Below are 16,511 nucleotides of genomic sequence, written 5' to 3'. Positions count from 1 at the left end.
TCGTTCTAAATGGCTTACTCCTTATTCTTAAACTGTGGCCCCTGGTTCTGGACTCCCCCAACATCGGGAACATGTTTCCTGCCTCTAACGTGTCCAAACCCTTCACAATCTTATATGTTTCAATGAGAATCCCTCTCATCCTTCTAAACTTCAGAGTGTACAAGCCCAGCTGCTCCATTCTCTCAGCATATGACAGTCCCGCCATCCCGGGAATTAACCTTGTAAACCTATGCTGCACTCCCTCAATAGCAAGAATGTCCTTCCTCAAATTAGGGGACCAAAACTGCACACAATACTCCCGGTGTGGTCTCACTAGGGCGCTCTGTACAATTGCAGAAGGACCTCTTTGCTCCTATATTCGATTCCTCTTGTTATAAAGGCCAACATGCCATTCGCTTTTTTCACTACCTGCTGCACCTGCATGATTACTTTCATAGACTGATGAACAAGGACCCCCAGATCCCGTTGTACTTCCCCTTTTCCCAACTTGACACCATTTAGATAATAATATGCCTTCCTGTTTTTGCTACCAAAGTGGATAACCTCACATTTATCCGCATTAAACTTCATCTGCCATGCATCTGCCCACTCCCCCAACCTGTCCAAGTCACCCTGCATTCTCATAGCATCCTCCTCACAGTTCACACTGCCACCCAGCTTTGTGTCATCTGCAAATTTGCTAATGTTACTTTGAATCCCTTCATCCAAATCATTGATGTATATTGTAAATAGCTGCGGTCCCAGCACCGAGCCTTGCGGTACCCCACTAGTCACTGCCTGCCATTCTGAAAGGGACCCGTTAATCCCTACTCTTTGTTTCCTGTCTGCCAGCCACTTCTCTATCCATGTCAGCACTCTACCCCCAATACCATGTGCCCCAATTTTGCCCACTAATTTCCTATGTGGGACCTTATCAAATGCTTTCTGAAAATCCAGGTACACTACATCCACTGGCTCTCCCTTGTCCATTTTCCTAGTTGCATCTTCAAAAAAATCCAGAAGATTAGTCAAGCATGATTTTCCCTTCGTAAATCCATGCTGACTAGGAGCGATCCTGTTACTGCTATCCAAATGTTCGGCTATCTCATCTTTTATAATTGACTCCAGCATCTTCCCCACCACCAATATCAGGCTAACTGATCTATAATTCCCTGTTTTCTCTCTCCCGCCTTTCTTAAAAAGTGGGATAACATTAGCTACCCTCCAATCCACAGGAACTGATCCTGAGTCTATAGAACATTGGAAAATTATCACCAATGCATCCACGATTTCTAGAGCCTCTTCCTTAAGTACCCTGGGATGCAAACCATCAGGCCCTGGGAATTATCAGCCTTCCGTCCCATCAGTCTATCCAACCATTTCCTGTCTAATGTGGATTTCCTTCAGTTCCTCCGTCACCCCAGATCCTCTGGCCACTACTATATCAGGAAGATTGTTTTTGTCCTCCTTAGTGAAGACAGATCCAAAGTACCTGTTCAACTCCTGCCATTTCCTTGTTCCCCATAATAAATTCACCTTTTTCAGTCTTCAAGGGTCCAACTTTGGTCTTAACTAATTTTTTCCTCTTCACATACCTAAAGAAGCTTTTACTATCCTGCTTTATATTCTTGGCTAGCTTACCTTCATACCTCATCTTTTCTCCCCGTATTGACTTTTTAGTTATCTTCTGTTGTTCTTTAAACATTAACCAATCCTCTTGCTTCCCGCTGTACTTCCTCGCTTTAATTTTTATACTGTCTCTGACGTCCCTTGTCAGCCATGGGCGCCGCTTACTCCCCTTAGAATATTTTGTCCTCCTAGGAATGAACTGATCCTGCACCTTCTGTATTATTCCTAGAAACATCTGCCATTTTTGTTCCGCTGTCATCCCTGCTAGTGTATCTTTCCAGTCAACTTTGACCAGATACTCCCTCATGGCCCCATAGTCCCCTTTATTCAACTGCAACACTGACACCTCCGATCTACCCTTCTCCCTCTCCAATTGTAGATTAAACCTGACCATGTTATGGTCACTGTCTCCTAATGGCTCATTAACCTCGAGGTCCTTTATCAAATCCGGTTCATTACATAACACTAAATCCAGAATTGCCTTCTCCCTGGTAGGCTCCAATACAAGCTGTTCTAAGAATCCATCACAAAGGCACTCTACAAAGTCCCTTTCTTGGGGTCCAGTACCAACCTGATTTTCCCAGTCTACCTGCATGTTGAAATCTCCCATAACAACCACAGCATTACTTTTGCTACATGCCAATTTTAACTCCTGATTCAACTTGCGCCCTATGTCCAGGCTACTGTTTGGGAGCCTGTAGATTAGTCCCCTTAGGGTCTTTTTACCCTTACAATTCCTTAGTTCTATCCATACTGACCACATCTCCTGTTTCAATGTCACCCCTTGCAAGGGACTGAATTTCATTCCTCACCAACAGGGCAACCCCAGCCCCTCTGCCCACCTGTCTGTCTTTTCGATAGGAGGTATACCCTTGAATATTCAGTTCCCAGCCTTGGCCTTCAGTATGCAGCCATGTCTCAGTAATTCCCACAATACTTGCCAGTTTCTAACTGTGCCTCAAGCTCGTCCACTTTATTCCTTATACTTCGCGCATTCATATACAGCACTTTGACCTCCGTATTCACTTCCCCCCTCGCACCGCTTGTAATTGGCACTGACCTTACTCTGTTGTCCATTCTCGAGCTTTCCTTCCCATTAATTCGAGAATCTTTTGTAATTTTTCCTGTAGTCACTTCCCCTTCAACTCCATCTTTATACTCCCAATTTGTCAATCCCTGCCCCCCACTATTTAGTTTAAACCCACACGTGTAGCCCTAGCAAACCTGCCTGCCAGAATGTTGGTCCCTCTCCAGTTAAGGTGTAACCCGTCCCTTTTGTACAGGTCACCCTTACCCCAGAAGAGATCCCAGTGGTCTATAAATCTAAATCCTTGCTCCCTGCTCCAGCCCCTCAGCCACACATTCAGATCCCCTATCTCCCTGTTCCTGTCCTCACTAGCACGAGGTACTGGAAGCAATCCAGAGATAACCACCCTGGAAGTCCGGCATTTCAGTCTTCTTCCCAACTCTCTGAAGTCATGTTGGAGAACCTCCTTCCTCTTCTTCCCGATGTCGTTTGTGCCTACGTGCACAACTTCTGCCAGCTGTTCACCTTCTCTCTCTCTCTCGAGGATGTTCTGAATGCGGCTCGTGACATCCTGAACGCTGGCACCAGGGAGACAACAGACCATCCTCGCGTCTCTTCTGCCGCCACAGAATCTCCTGTCCGCTCCTCGGACAATGTTGTCACCCACCACTAGGGCTCTGCCCGACGTCGGTCTCGCCGGTCGAGTCCCATCTCTAGGATTGGAGCCACCGACGTGTCCGCCGCTCGGACTGGAAATATCGTCTCCCTGGTCTGTTCCCAAGAGGGCGTACCTGTTTTCATTAGGCACAGCCACCTGGGTCTTCTGCACTCCACGATTTCCACCCTTTCTCTCCGTCACACACCTTGGTTCTTCCTGTATCCTCGGTGTGACAACCTCACTGTAGGTCCTGTCCAGGAAACTCTCGTTTTCCCGGATGGCCCTGAGGTCATCCAGCTGCTTCTCTAGTGCCGCAACACGGTCCTTTAGGAGCTGAAGCTGGGCGCACTTGCCACAGTTGTAGCAGCCAGAGATTCCATCCGTGTCCCTTGGCTCCCACATTCTGCAAGCCTCACACTGTCTCATCTGCCCCATCAATGTAGGAAGTAATCGTATCAATTGAATCTCGTCCAGCAGAGAATTTTTGTTTGTTATCCACTGTTTTTTCATCATCAACACCTTCATCATCAACATCTCCGGCGGCAACTTCATCCACCATTTTATCTTTGTTAAAACATGGCGCTTTCTGTATCTACTAGTCAGGTGCTAACATCATCTTCTGTAACTTCAGTCTCTCCTGCCCTATGGATATGATGCACATTTCTGACTCCAAATCCTTCAAAGTCACATTCTGCATCCATATTATATAGATTTTTTTTCCATGCATGTCAAAATTTTCATAACCGTCCACAATGTTACTAAGTGGAGTAATGCTGTTTACAGATTGAAATTCTTGATATTAGTGAGTGTTCCTTTCCCTTGGGTATCTGCAACATAATCCTGCATCTTCTATGACCACAAGAATTTCATGTAAATAAGTCTCTGGTGTAGTCTTTTGCAATCTATAATTACACCCTCATTCATTAGCTGGATAAATGGTTTCTTTATTGTCACATGGTTCAGGTACAGTGAAAAACATGTTTTTGCATACAGCTCAGCAAGACAATCCCCATACATCAGCACAATCTCCCCATCTATCTCTTAATTTGATTCAGTTACGTCCCTCCATTGTTTTGAACCGTAGTGAATATAAACCTAGTTAACTTAATCTCTCTCCATGCCATCATCCCTGAAATTATCTTGTTGAAACCAAAGCTACACAGCAACACATAGCTATGCCTAAGTCCTGAAAACGAGAAAAGTTGGGGAAATAATAATTGACATGATTGAAGAGAGAACTGAATGTTTTGCAGATTATTATGTAATAAAATTTAAATCTTCTACAGGTCAAGCACAGGAAGCTACAGCAAAGGAATCTCACCTGAGAAATGAACTTCGCAAGCAGAAAATCAGCCCCACAGATGTCAGCACTGTAAGTTAATGGATGTTTTTTTCTGTTTGGCGTCTGCCCAATGTTGAAGTCAGAATGGTTTAGTAACATCTGTAAATAACAATGGAGGTTCTGTGACACAGTTACTTTATGTCTGGGATAGTATTGAAAGTTGACAAAATTCCAAGCTCCAGCCAACATTTTTTCTCTCCTTTTTAGATCACATAGTCTAAACTATTATTAGGAAATACAAAAATAGTTAGGAGCTACTAAAATGGGTAAAATGATTTTTGTTTCTATATTTCTAAATATAGTACATTGGAGACCTCGTACTACCTTTGATCAGATTTTACTGGACTATATTTTGCAGTTATTCACGTTGTTACCTTTATCATGTATCTGCACACTGGATGGCTTGATTGTAATCATCTATTGTCTTTCTGCTAACTGGTTAGCATGCAACAAAAGCTTTTCACTGCACCTTGGTACATTTAACAATAAATTAAACTCAATTTGAGTAGTAAGAATCTAAACACGACTGAAAGTAAGGTCTAGACATGTGAATTCATCCATCATTCTGTAGTTTATGTTCTCACCCTTTAACTGCTCCCATTCATTCACTGGCCAGGTTGCCTTGTTTACGGTTTATCCCTATTGTCACCCCAGTTTTGCCCTATCAGAGACATCCTCCTCTCCCCATTCACACTGTAATAGGCCTTTCTCACGGGGCGACTTGACGCAAGAGGTAACCAGAGTTGAACATCGTGGGAACCTCGTACGATAACCGTACGGCATTCGTGGACCACCGTGGCGCTAACGGCAGGTACTCGTGTAACTTGTTGACTCGGGAGAAAATTCAAGCAAGCTTGAATTTCTCCAAGAGTGACTTGTACACTTGTGGTTGAACATTGAAACATTATATGGACGTAGTGGCCAGTGCGATATCCGTAATAACTCTTGCGTTTACCGTGGGAACTCCTGCGAACGGTGAACCCGGAAGCTGGACAGAGGGGACAGAAGGTGAGTAATCTGGAATGAACATGCTGGTCGTTCTCTGCCCACACGATCTCTACGGAGCTTCCAGGCTGTTTATATATAAAAGAGCATTCCAAAAGTGTCTCACCAGCAATCTGCAGCCTTCAAGAGGTCTTTTTAAATGAAGTGTTTATTTCCGACGTCTGGTAAGTTTCGGTAGAATTGCCACCAGCGTTTAGAGAATATGTACCTGTGATTTTGTCCTATTTTTTTCTAATACTCATTAAATCAACGGAAGACTAAAAGTGGCATTTAGATAAACAAAGTTGCTGCCTTGGCGAATATCGATGCTATTATCTTTATGTAAACTGAGGGTTCGCAGCTGCCACAATGCGTCTGACGAGTTATACCAATGTAATTTGGCACAAGCTGGTTTAATTGTGGGAAAAACTCTTCAAAGCCCTTCCAAGACGGAGGAATTCCCCAGAAAGTAGCTCGTTTTCTTTTGTAGAACTTTCCTCTGTCAACGCATAGATCTACAGTTAGGGAACCAACTGCCGGTACTGATGTATTTGAGTGTTTCAGGGAATTTCCTCTGATTATTTTCAAGCTTTGTCCATCTCTTTTGAACTCATTTGATTCGATACTATTTGATTTAGGAATGGTGGTTACTTATTATATAAATTATGTGACTTATTTTCTGTTCCTGTGATTCTCTAAGTACTTTGTTTATAAATTCGGAACTCGTGAATTCGAGATTTCAGTGGTTTTCTGTATGCGGCTCACTCAGATACACTTGGCACAAACCGGCTTTTCCCATTTGGACCGTATAAGCCGTTTACAATCGCGTTGGACACACTACATTTCTATGATCTGTAATCGTTTAACATTGAGTATAAACGATTATATTTAATACTCGGAATGCATATTGATTTTAGCGATGCCATATAACTTTCTCTGTATGTGAAGGGAACGATCGCTTCTAGTATGTTTACACCTCTCTGTAAAACATCCATTCTTAAAAAGGTGGTCTCAATATCGCCAATGGAACATGTGTCAATGTGTCAAAGCACTTGTAATGCTTGTCTAAAAAAAGTGACATCATTTGTGCCACGTGATGATTTAACAACACTTCACAGTTCACAATGTTCATTCAAGATTTAACGGGAAAGCTCGGGAGACGGACAAGTCACTCGCACAGATAACAGAAATGCCGAGTACCCGTGGGAACTCTTTATCTACCCCCCGTTATATCGTGTGATATCGTGCTAGACACGGCCACTTCACTCTGGTTACATCTTGCGTCAAGTCGCCCCGTGAGAAAGGCCTATAAGTTTGCAGTCAGCTTTACCCAGTCTTGATGCTGGATCAAGTATGCATTTGTCTCCACAGATGCTGTGTGTGACCCTTCTGATGTAAATGCATTGAGATATTTCAGGCAAACACTTACAATAAAAACAAACCTAATTTTTTTTTTTTTAATATGATAAACATTTTTTTAACATTTTCCCCCACTTTCTCCTTGATTGATATGGAAGCCCTGGTTTCTCAGTTATCCCTTTATGGGATGGCATATAATGGTTGGGAAGTAGGTGATTTGTTTTTAAGATGTCTCCCCATTTATAATAAAGAGCACAGCCAGGAAACATCAACGATTCGAAGGAGAGGAAGCAATGGCTGGTCATGTGACCTCCGTGTGTGCTGATGAACACAGAGCTTTCCATGGAGTTTGAAGGTCCAAACCGAGGAGGTGTTCAGGCTCATTGTTGGACCACATTGTTCGGGTCTTAAAAAGGGTCCTGTTCCGAAACGTCACCCATCCTTTTTCTCCAGAGATGTTGCCTGATCCGATGAGTTACTCCAGCACTTCGTGTCTATCTAATCAATTGATCCAGTCTGGTGTTTCACATTAACCTTCTAACTTTTCTCAGAAGTTACTCGCTTGTTCTGAATCCAGATTTTGGTTCAGTTTAAATTATAAATTACCTGATTTGAACAATACTTGTGTCCAGTAATATTTTCCAATAAATTTTAGGTATATGACTTAATTCGCTGTAGAAATGGGAGAAAAGTTCACCAAAGCTTGTATCTTTTCTTGATATGGTTTCACTGTGTCCATTTTTAATTGTTAACATTTTTAGATCCCACTTTATAATTCAATGCAGGTGGTGCATTTTAGGGCAGATTGTATGTATACAGTTGTTCCTTTTAAAAAGGCTGCTCTTTCAAAGCCATTACTCCAAGCCACATGGTGAAAATAACATTTTTCTTCAACGTAGCCTCAAGATATTGATGCATGTATCAAGCAAATGAAAATTGACAGAGACAAGATAATCAAATTGCCAAGGAGAACATGTTCTTTGTCAAATTATTCCAGGAACAGCAGTGACATTTTAGGAAAGGTATGTTCACTATAATTAATGAACAGTTTATAAACTCTGCATTAATAGAACATTCAATCAGCCGTGCAAGTAATTAAATAAATACATTTCAATTCCTTTTGTTAGTTGGGGACAAATGAATACCTGTATTATTGAGGAAATGCTGTTGCTTTTAATTTGTGTTGATTTGTATTCCTCCTTTGGCATATTCCTCACTTTCCTCCTCCATTATCCTATCTCCTCGTTGACAACAAATTAACAATGTCTAATATGCCTAAAGGTAACCCGCTTTGGATTTTCCTGGCTGTTTAACTGGAAAGGCTCTGAACTATGTTCAAGTTGACTTGGAAATTAAGGCCATCGTTAATTACAGGACTTATCAGTGTTCTCTTTTACACAGGCCAGACCAAAGGATGCTTAACTATTCTGAACCTCGTCTTTCATCACATACTCTCACTTTACCAATGAAATACTATTTTTTTTCCTCCATTTTGAACAAATATTTTTATAATTTGTGACACTGTGTAGGAAATCCCTCAGCCAAAAAACTGTTTGTTTCTAATTATAGATTGCACACTTGGCAATGATAGAGGATGATGAGGTGGCCAAGGTGATCTCTTGGCATATGGCTAGTGACATGGACTGTGTAGTTACTTTAACCACTGATGCTGCGCGATGTATCTTTGATGAAACTCAGGGGCGCCAACAAGTACTACCGCTTGATTCTATATACAGAAAAAATCTTCCAGATTTTAACAGGTATAAACTACCAATTGAAATTTCAACCCAATTGAACAGCCTTGTGAAGAGACACTTATTGCAAAGTGCATTAAAACTATAAACAAACTAAATATGGACCAGAGTATAATTCAAAAACAACTTAGTGACTCATTGAATTTTAGGATAATTGCTGGGATTGATGTAGCTATCAGAATTGATCGTTAAATTTCATATTTAATTTTAGTATTTGGGATTTAAATGCAAGTTCCTAACACCTAGTGGTATTGTTATACCAACTTTAGTTAAAACAAAATCTGCATTGAGCTTAACTATCATAAAATCAATTACATTCTGAAACAGCTGCAGTCTGAAAATTGTATCACACTTAATACAGAATTTTAAAATCTCATTGTCTGCAAAACTTGTGTTAAACTGCTTTTTAGAAAGAGAATCTGTCTATGATTTGATTGGACATGTGCAGCACTGTTGTGTATTTTTCTTGTTTGATAATCAAATCATACAGTTCAAGTTTTGGAGACTTATTATGACTTGGAAATGATAATCAATTTAAAATGCACAGGGTAATTTAAGTGACTGTCAGCTCTTGCATTGAGGGAAGTAATACAAAATGAAAAGTGCATTTTAATGGTATTTTTCATTATTTTGGAAATTACTGTTAACTGTTTTTGAAGTATCTTTCTATTTTGCTCAGACTGACTGTTTTTTTAATTGTAGACCATTACCACACATGCGAAATGGAAAAAGCCATTTCAAGCCTGACGGAAACCCTATATTTGCCCGAGATCTGCTTATTTTCACAGAGAATGTTGACCAATGTCGATTAGGTAAAGTATATTTGTCCCAATTATTTCAAGCTACAAATTCAATGTAACTACAGTTTTATAACTTCATATATCCTCCATAATAACATTGTGTGTTCTCCTTTTCTGAAAAGTGTTACATCAATAAATGTATTTTCTATTCATTGCCATTCATATTGGTAAAAATTAGATAACTTTATCCTGGATGACGTGCTCTTCAATAGTCTTTTTAGTCTTTCATGTAATGCTGTCTTAGGATATTAAAACCATCTGTTCATGATAAACCACAAATAAAAGTTTAAAAATATAATTACTTGGAAGTTGAATATTTTGACTTTAAGGTATGGCTGATTTTGTGATTGTTACTTTTAAACATATAACCACATATGTTAAAAGCTGACTTAAATCTATCTGGTAATTGGCCACTAGGGGCGCCGTATGAAGGCTGCCTCTGCCTACAATCTGTCCATTTTTACCATCTTTTTTATTTTTTAGTTTGTTTAAAAGTATGTTGAGGAGGTTTCTTTCGTTTTTCTATGTGGGGGAGGGGGGTAGGGTAAGGGGGAAACCGTCTCCTAGTCGCCTCCTGGCGAGGATGCGACTATTCTCCGAGTCGCGTCCTCGCCCCCCTCCTCGCGGCCTTTCCTGCCGGGGACCCAGACTAGAGCTCCAGCAGCAGCGGCGCAGCGCTGGATGCATCGCGGAGCGGGCGATGCCTCACCTGGGATCGCCGTTTGAAGCTCCGGAGTGCTGGCCTGCTGCAACAACATCGCGGGGCTGTGGTTTGAAGAGCTTCCAACGCAGGCGGCACTGACTTCAACATCCCGGTGCCCTGGGGCCCTTTGCCAAGGGCCGCCAGCGTGCGTCTCCGCTCGACGCGGCCTGTGGACTTTGGGAGCCGCGGACTCCGGTAGGAAGTGGCCGATTCGGAGGTCCAAGCCGCTGAGGTTGTTCTCCCGTTCTGACGTCAGAGTTCCATCATCCCGGCGAGAGGGCCTGAGCATCGGGCCACCCGTAGTGGCGACTGCGGAGGACTCGGGTGTACATCAAAGAACAGCAAAGAGGAGGATGACTGAACTTTGAGCCTTCCCTCACAGTAGGAAACTTTGATTCCGCTGTGCAGGGGATGTTTATGTCAAAATACTATCGTGTTTTGTTCTTTTTTTATTTGCATGACTGTATGGTGACCCCGAATTTCACTGCGCCAATTGGTGCATGGGACAATAAATGTCTCTTGAACCTTGAAATCATTTTGGCATCACATTGCTTGTCCCAAAAATGGTAACTACTTGACCAATTACCAGATAGTTTTGTTACATTTACTGTAAGTTTGCACAATAAAAACAGGTTTCTTGGCTAGGATGCTGAATTCGTCAAGGGAAAGGACTGTCCTTCATGTTCCTATGTTTCTGGATGTTAATCGAGTTTGAGTGATGCATAGCCTTGCAGGATCTCGCAAAGACTTAGATGTAACTAGACCCATTGGGTCCCATCCCCGCAATCGCGAGGGGAGGGGGGGGGGTCTACGGCGTCACAGACATACACACACACACACACACACACACACACACACACACACACACACAGAGACACACACACACACACACACCACCCCCCCCTTGATATATTAATTGACTCCTTTTACCCCATTCCCGCCCTATCCACTCACGCATAACCCCCAACGCGCAGACGCGGCTAGAGAGGGAGGGGGGTAAAGAGAGAGGCACAGAGAGGGACACAGGCACAGAGAGGGACACAGGCTATGAAATATTTTTTTTCTCAATACCGCAATGCTTTTCCCTCGTGCAATTATCATACTGTAATTGCAAATTAATATTTTAGTTTTGTGATAATGCTTCACCAGCAAGCATTGACATTTATGCTTAATTCTTTTGTGATCATCCTGTGGGGAAATACAATATCACAGTAAACTTGCAAATATAATTGAGTAGGACTTTATAGTGTGTAAATCAGAGAGATCAACATATTCCGTATTGAATTGTTTGAAAATGGCATTTATTGAAGGTTTGAAAATGGCATTCTATTAAAATGAGAAATTGTTTTTCAGTATTTGGGATGCTTCTTGGCGATACAATTATCTTGGACAACTTAAATGCTGCAAATCAATATAGAAAAGAGGTAGGTACACAAAAAAGCTGGAGAAACTCAGCCGGTGCAGCAGCATCTATGGAGCGAAGGAAATAGGCAACGTTTCGGGCCGAAACCCTTCTTCAGAGTGATCGGGGGTGGGGGGACCGGGGACAAGAAAGGAAAAAGGAGGAGGAGCCCGAAGGCTGGGGGATGGGAGGAGACAGCAGGGGTACTGAGGAAGGGGAGGAGACAGCAAGGACTAACAAAATTGGGAGAATTCGATGTTCATGCCCCCAGGATGCAGACTCCCCAAGCGGAATATGAGGTGCTGTTCCTCCAATTTCCAGTGTTGCTCGCTGTGGCCATGGAGGAGACCCAGGACAGAGAGGTCGGAGACGGAGTGGGAGGGGGAGTTGAAGTGCTGAGCCACCGGGAGGTCAGCTTGGTTATTGTGGACCGAGCGGAGGTGTTCGGCGAAACGATCGCCCAACCTCCGCTTGGTCTCACCGATATAGATCTGCTGACATCTAGAGCAGCGGATGCAATAGATGAGGTTGGAGGAGATGCAGGTAAACCTCTGTCGCACCTGGAACGACTGCTTGGGTCCTTGAACGGAGTCGAGGGGGGAGGTAAAGGGACAGGTGTTGCATCTTTTGCGGTTGCAAGGGAAAGTGCCCGGGGAGGGGGTGGTACGAAGAGGTAGGCTCTCCTCATTCGGTTTTGAGCGGTTTAGACATTGCCTTTGCCTTCATTGGTTTTCACAATATTTTCACAGATATGAAATCGAAACATTATTTTACTTTAAACTTGTGTTAAGGGGCATGAAATATTTGTTCAAATTTAATGTTTTAAATTGAAATATTACTGAGAAAAATTGAACCATCCTCTTGATATAACTTTAGGTTGTGAGAATCACCCACTGCCCTACATTGCTGACGAGGGATGGTGATAGAATACGAAGCAATGGAAAGTTTGGAGGCCTTCAAAACAAGGCACCACCAATGGACAAACTGCGAGGAATGGTATTTGGAGCTCCTCTGCCAAAGACTTACCATGCACTGAATTCACAAATTGGTATGAGTATAACATAGTTTTTAATGCATATTACAGTTTTGGTCAAGGTAGAATTGTGCAGCAAAACAGCAGATGTGTAATAAATATTGGCGACATTGCGGTGCAGATGGACGGCATGGTGGCTCAGCAGTACACTTGCTGCCTTACAGCGCCAGGGACCTGGGTTCGATACTGACTATCGGTGCTTGTCTATACGGAGATTGTACGTTCTCCCCGTGACGTGCTTCGGTTTTCTCCGGGTTGTCCACTTTCCACCCACACTCGAAAGACATACAGGCTTGTAGGTGTATTAGCTTGATATAATTGTAAATTGTTCCTAGTGCGTGTAGGATGGTGCAAGTGTGTGGGGATCGCTGGTCGGCATGGAAGCGGTGGGCCGAAGGGTATGTTTCCACTGTATCTCCAAAAAAACGATTGCTCTTTAGTACTCCATTGTACTAACATAACTGATTTTTTTTCCCCCTGTTTATAAGAAGTTGGTAAGAGTTGTTGGAGAAATGCCAAACTTCCTCAGTCTTCTGAGAAAGTATAGTGTTGGTGTGTTTTCTTGGCTTCAATGTGGTTGGTGGCTTCACTGTGGTTGGGCCAGGTCAGATTGGTGGTTGAAGCTAGTAGTCATCTCCACTTCGGCACCATTGATGCTGACTGGGACGTGTACCTCATTTCCTGATATCAATAACTAGCTCCTTCGTCTTGTTGACATTGATGGAAAAGGTGTTTCCTTGACTTACTAAGCCCTGTCTCCTTCCTGTACTATATATCTTCTCCTGGGCCTCCTCTATATGTCAATTGGAGGAACAGCCCCTCATATTTTGCTTGTGCAGCTTACAGCCCAGCGGTATGAATATTAATCGCTTTAACTTCCAGTAATCCTTGCTTTCCCTCCTCCCCACTCCCCACTCCCCACTCCCCTCTCCCCACTTCCCTCTCCCCTCTCTTTCTCTCCGCTCTCTTTCTCTCCCCTCTCTTTCTCTCCCCTCTCTTTCTCTCCCCTCTCTTTCTCTCCCCTCTCTTTCTCTCCTCTCTTTCTCTCCCCTCTTTCTCTCCTCTCTTCCCTCTCTTTTCTCTTCCCTTCTTTCCCTTCCCTCTCTTCTCTCTTCCCTCTCTTTCTCTCCTCTCTCTCTCTCTCCCCTCTTTCTCTCTCTCTCCCCCCTGTTCTCTCCCCGCTCTCTTTCTCTCCCTCGCTCTTTCCCCTCCTCCTCTTCCCTCTCTTCCCTCTCTCCCCTCTTTTCTCTCTCCTCCCGTCTCTTCTCTCTCCCCGCTCTTTCTCCCCCTCCTTCTTTCCTCCTCCCCTCTCTTCTATCCCTCATCGTCCCTCTCTTCTCTCTCTTCTCTCCCCTCTCTTTCTCTCCCCTCTCTTTCTCTCCCCTCTCTTTCTCTCCTCTCTTCCTCTCTTCCTCTCTTCCTCTCTTTCTCTCTCCCTCTCTTTCTCTCTCTCTCTCGCTTCTTCCGTCTCTCTCTCTCTCTCTCTCTCTCTCTCTCTCTCTCTCTCTCTCTCTCTCTTTTTGCATATATTTCATTCATTTGTTCTATATCTCTCTTTATTGCCGTCTATATCTCTCGTTTCCCTTTTTCCCCGTGACTCTCAGTCTGAATAAGGGTGTCAACCTGAAACGTCACATCCCTTTTCTCCAGTGATGCTGCTTGACCCCGCTGAGTTACTCCAGCATTTTGTCTCTATCTTGTAATTGTTCAATATCCGGACCACTGCAGTGATGTCATCTGTAAACTTTAAATCTGGTTTTGCCAGCAACATCCATATTCTGTGAAAATAAAACAAGCAGATTTGAATGATAAATGGCCATTTTTCACAGCATGCAACATTTTCAAAAGCATTTTTTTTAAACCAGCAAAACAAAGCACCACGTTTTTTTTTAAACCAGCAAAACAAAACAAACCAGCACAGATTTTTTAACCCTGTTTCTTTATGTACTGTGTAATTGTTGCAACAGTTTTGTTTCTCTTGCAGATTTCATCCAGCAATATCGCTCTGCTCTGATCAAGCTTAATAATGTGAATCAGGAATTGGATCTACAGTTGAAGTACATCGGTTCACCAGAAATGACCCTAAAACACAAGGAACTCAATGAACAAGAGAAACAACTCAAGCAAATAGAAAAACAACTAGGCAAGTTCTCATGTATAAACGTATCACAAGAGTGAGTCATACAGCTCCTCAGCCTACTCGCACATTCAGAAACCATGAATTGGCCACGTCTGTTATTTTTAATTACTTGCTAGGTTTGTACATTAGCAATAGGCATGCACTGAAAATGAAAGTTCATAATTAACTCCTTTAACAGCATGTTGGCTAGTTCAATGCAAACTAATCCTTCTAAAATATAGAAATATTAACTCATTGGTGGTCCGTCCCACATGTCCCACATCCCTTCATATTTTGGGCAGTTACTATTTAAGTTGCATTTAACCTGAAATTTTACAGGGAAATAAATACTGATGCATATCAGGAGATGTCCCACTGTGGCACGATTAGTCCCACAGTAATTTTTAATTTCTATATTACATTTGTTGAAACTTCACTTAGATTTGGTTATTCTCTAATTTAATAAAAAGCAAATTTGCACTACTCTGTTATGCTTTAAACGTGAAATTTTAAGGGCAAATTATATTTTAAGACGATAATTCTAAATCTAGACATCATAATTGATACAAAGAAGCATAAATTAATCAGGTCAGTAATTTGAGTAAAGTGGACTGGAGTAATAGGATTATTTGCACCCAGATGATAAAGGAAGGTGGTATAAGAGCACGTATTGCTTCTGCAATAGAGTGGAATTGTGCAATGGGAAAAGAATGCTGTTTAGGTGGTGCTGGGGAAGTGAAGTAGTATTTTTCTCAGGGGTGGTTGCTTCATGATTTGGGAAATGGAAGAGAGGTGTTTAGTGGCATCACAGGAACCCACAGGAAAAGTAAGGGAGTAAGTAATTTAGCAGCTTTCACTATCTTGAAACATGGAAAATCACTTCATAGCCAATTAAGTCCTTATAGTTTAGCCATTGTGATGATAATGCATGCAAAAATTGCAAGTTATTGTGAACAGTAAAATGATGAAATGCTTAAGTGAAAGTGGTTGGGGATAAATATTGGCCAGAACACTAGGGAAAGCTTCCTTGATGTTCTTTAATAAATTGCAGGGGCTTTTGCCTGTGAAGGAAAATGCATTGGTTTATCTTAAAAGTCAATGGTACCTCTCCAGTAAAAGTCTCTATCTAAATGGCTCTATAGGATGACCCTGAACATCTTTGAACTGTGTTTCCTATTGTTTGTAGCCAAGCATATTGAACAATTCGTCCTGATTGCAGACCAGGAAATATATAAATAACTTGTCTAGCATCCTGTATAAAGTTTGGGGCGCAAAGCTTATATGGTAGAAACAATAATATCATGAGCTATTAAAATTTAAAAAAGGATATATTATTTTAAATTCTATAGAGGAATGCTGATAATCTGGCAGCAATTTTGAAATTTCAGCATTAAAGACTGCCTGTGCAGAAATCCTAGAATTGTGATTCAGATTGGATTCTGCGATTAATGCCCTTTGAAATAATTGTTATTCATGTCACATTCCCCGCCTGTCTGCTTTGACCCATCCCCATTCATAGACTTCTCTTGATCCTCATCTTTCACCGCGCCAGCCTCTGAGACCATTACATCATCCTCTGCCATTTATGCCAGCTCCAACATGGTCCCACCACCAAAGTCATGAGGCGATGCTGCACAGGAACAGGCTCATCGGACCACCCGTCCATGCTGACCTAGTTGGGATTCTGGGCTAGTCCCATTTGCCTGCATTTGGCCCATAACT

General features: G+C 42.4%; 1 protein-coding gene across 1 annotated transcript in view; it reads left to right on the top strand.

The window, feature by feature from the left end:
• The window catches only part of smchd1 (structural maintenance of chromosomes flexible hinge domain containing 1), a 124,611-nt gene that overhangs the window by 104,521 nt on the left and 3,579 nt on the right, over positions 1-16,511 (top strand). Inside the window, exons 40-46 of the mRNA XM_033019603.1 lie at positions 4,580-4,665; positions 7,878-8,000; positions 8,548-8,738; positions 9,435-9,544; positions 11,589-11,659; positions 12,514-12,685; positions 14,655-14,813. Coding sequence (XP_032875494.1) covers positions 4,580-4,665; positions 7,878-8,000; positions 8,548-8,738; positions 9,435-9,544; positions 11,589-11,659; positions 12,514-12,685; positions 14,655-14,813 — 912 coding nt within the window. The remainder of the gene's footprint in view (positions 1-4,579; positions 4,666-7,877; positions 8,001-8,547; positions 8,739-9,434; positions 9,545-11,588; positions 11,660-12,513; positions 12,686-14,654; positions 14,814-16,511) is intronic.

The sequence above is a fragment of the Amblyraja radiata genome, chromosome 4 (assembly GCF_010909765.2).
Source record: "Amblyraja radiata isolate CabotCenter1 chromosome 4, sAmbRad1.1.pri, whole genome shotgun sequence".
In the NCBI taxonomy this organism is placed as follows: domain Eukaryota; kingdom Metazoa; phylum Chordata; class Chondrichthyes; order Rajiformes; family Rajidae; genus Amblyraja; species Amblyraja radiata.
The sequence above is the reverse complement of the archived record's forward strand: the minus strand, read 5'-3'. Positions and strand labels throughout refer to the sequence as shown.